Here is a 3,054-nt window from a genome sequence, read left to right as displayed (position 1 = left end):
AAAAACAAATGAAAGGAGAGGATTTTGTTTTATCACATATACAGATGAGGAGCAAGTAAAGAAATTGTTAGAAAGCAGATACCATCACATTGGTTCTGGGAAGTGTGAAATCAAAGTTGCACAGCCCAAAGAAGTATATAGGCAGCAACAGCAACAACAGAAAGGAGGAAGAGGTGCTGTGTCCATGGACAAGGTGGTACTAAGAGTGGAGGCCAAGGTCAAGGCCAAAACTGGAACCAAGGATTAAATAACTATTATGATCAAGGATATGGAAATTACAATACTGCCTATGGTGGTGATCAAAACTATAGTAACTATGGTGGGTATGATTATACTGGGTATAACTATGGGAACTATGGATATGGACAGGGATATGCAGACTACAGTGGCCAACAGAGCACTTATGGCAAGGCATCTCAAGGGGGTCACCAAAACTATTACCAGCCATACTAAAGGAGGACATTAGAGAAACAGGAGGAAATGCTAACGTAACCCATCTTGCAGGACAACAGTGAAGACTGGTCTTCTACTGTACTGATCTAAGATGATTATTCTGTAAAAGACTTTCCTGTATACAAGACACAAATGTGTCCAACTGTATGTAGCTGCCAATTAGTTTTCTTTGTTTTTACTTCGTCCTTTGCTATCTGTGTTATGACTCAATGTGGATTTGTGTTTATATACATTTTGTTTGTATGACTTCATGTTAAACTTCAAATAAGTGCTTCCTTATGTGGAAAAAAAAAAGAAATATCATTAAAATGATAATACTATCCAAAGCAATCTATAGATTCAATGCAATCCCTATCTTAATACCAGTATCATTTTTCAAGAAGAAAAAAAGCACACTTAAAATTTATATAGATCATTACATAATCTATGCATGTAATACAATATCAAATATGTAAAATATTTACCTATAAATATGTACCTATAAATATTTATTTACTTATAAATACATAAAATATTATATAGCAATAAAAAAAAGAGGTTAAGGAAAAGAGAGCATAGGGATGGGGAAAGAAAAACAAATTTGCAACTAACATAATTGGAGATCACCGCAAATAGTAAAAACCACGTAAGAAATACTCCACAGGTCTTTAAATTACTCCTTTCACTTTCATTAAGTTGCAGGATAAACTAAAGGTCTTTCATTAGCATATTTTAGAGATCATAATTTTTTTTTTTTTGTAACTGAGCTATTCTTGAATCACAGGTGCTCCTAGAAGAACTAAATTTAAACCCTGGCAGAACACCTCTTCTCTGAATAGCCTACTTACCATAATGTTAGTCATCAACAAGGTGTCAGCCACTACACGGTGTCAATTTACAGGTGTGCATCTTCATATATTAACATATATCCTTTCCTTCTACACAGTGCTAAGTAGCTAAGCGCTAACATGCCACAACATTTTATGCATCTGTTTCTAGTTAACTGTATGCCCATTACTTTAAAATTAATCACTTAGATGTTCCATAAGCCCTGAAATAAAGTTTTAAATACTAAAAAATGTTCACCTATACCATGAAAGTCACATTCTCAAGTAATACAAAAGATCAGTATTACAGCTATTCACAACACTATTAGACGCAAAGGTGTACCTGAAAATGCTGCTCCATCACTTGGATTTTTCCTTGGTCTGGGCACTTTTTCAGAGCTCGATCTGCATAATGGAATAGGATTTCTACCATCTGTAAGGAAAATAGCCTTGCATAGGAATGAAAGGTTATCTCTAAAATTCTTCCATTTTTAATATATGTGGCCTCCAAAATAACACAGAATCAGGCTTGTAATAATAAAAATATAATTAAAATATTTAGTGTCTTTGTTTCCCAATTTTTCTTTAATCCTAGCCTAATTTCTTTCACTCTGGGCTAGAACTAACTTGCTAATCTTTCTTAAGAAATACCTTCATGTTCTAGACTTTAGTAATATATTGTTTAGGAAATAAAAAATTAAAGTTGAGCTCTTCAGTAATCCTCTGCTGAGTTTCTCTAAAGAGTATGGAGGAGCAAATCATTTGGAGGCTAAAGAGTGGCCAATTTCTACTCATGTTTTCCATTAGTGTATACTAATTTGGAATATAATTTTTACCAATGCATTTATAATCAATGAATTCAACCAACTACCAGGAACAGAAGGATAACATTAAATATTAGCATCGATCATATTTATGGTAATTAGTAATAATATTAAAACATTAACCCTTTCTGCTACTTCCAGGCAACACAAACATTTACACATATAGTATATCTCATAAGAACTAACAAATGTCAACTTTTCACGGGGTATAATTTGGTTCATAAATAATCTAGATCCCTGGGTTTTCCTCCTGATTTCTACTATTTTTTGGCCATTTACTACTTTGTCATCTTTGTTTTACTACTATTTTACATCTTTGTCATCTTTGCAACTAACATAATCGGACATTACGGCAAATAGTAAAACCCACATAAGAAACACTCCATGGGTCTTTAAATTAAGGGATAAAAGAAGAGGGGTTAAGAAGGAATTTAAAAAGTATTTAAGATGACACCAGGGAGATATAAGCTGACTTGTTTTTTTACAAACTCTCTCCTTGATTGCAGCCATTTACCTACTTATACCTGAAGATATGAGCAAATACCAGAAGCAAATCTGTACTGTATCATAGTAATGACCTTATTAAAAATACTCACTCGGTCTGCAACAACTGCTTTTCGCTTGCTGGCATCCCCTGATAATCCTGTAAAGATGTAAAATCGAAGAAATAATAATTTAGTCCATATCTCCAGAAGTGAAACTGTGTGTCTTCTATTCTTAATGTGTGCTAACAATTGAGGCAATTATAACAGTCCCTAGGTATCAATTGTCAGATAATATGCCATGATAGCAATCCCGCACATCCTTCACACCAGAGAGCATATCAATGCACTTCTCTTTTGTTCTAATAGTAAATTTTCCTTAAAAATAATTTTAGGCTCGGCGCCTATAGCTCAACCGGCTAAGGCGCCAGCCACGTACACCTAAGGTGGTGGGTTCGAATCCCCAGCCTGGACCCGCCAAACAACAAT

The 3,054-nt window shown here is 34.3% G+C and overlaps 1 protein-coding gene across 1 annotated transcript in view; it reads right to left on the bottom strand.

Moving 5' to 3' along the window:
• The window catches only part of VPS8 (VPS8, CORVET complex subunit), a 271,667-nt gene that overhangs the window by 202,320 nt on the left and 66,293 nt on the right, over positions 1 to 3,054 (bottom strand). Inside the window, exons 20-21 of the mRNA XM_023508657.1 lie at positions 2,680 to 2,726; positions 1,603 to 1,692 (exon numbers count right to left, since the gene is read on the bottom strand). Of these exons, the coding sequence (XP_023364425.1) occupies positions 1,603 to 1,692; positions 2,680 to 2,726 (137 nt within the window). The remainder of the gene's footprint in view (positions 1 to 1,602; positions 1,693 to 2,679; positions 2,727 to 3,054) is intronic.

The sequence above is a fragment of the Otolemur garnettii genome, unplaced genomic scaffold (assembly GCF_000181295.1).
Source record: "Otolemur garnettii isolate 467f Iridium unplaced genomic scaffold, OtoGar3 scaffold00263, whole genome shotgun sequence".
In the NCBI taxonomy this organism is placed as follows: domain Eukaryota; kingdom Metazoa; phylum Chordata; class Mammalia; order Primates; family Galagidae; genus Otolemur; species Otolemur garnettii.
The sequence above is the reverse complement of the archived record's forward strand: the minus strand, read 5'-3'. Positions and strand labels throughout refer to the sequence as shown.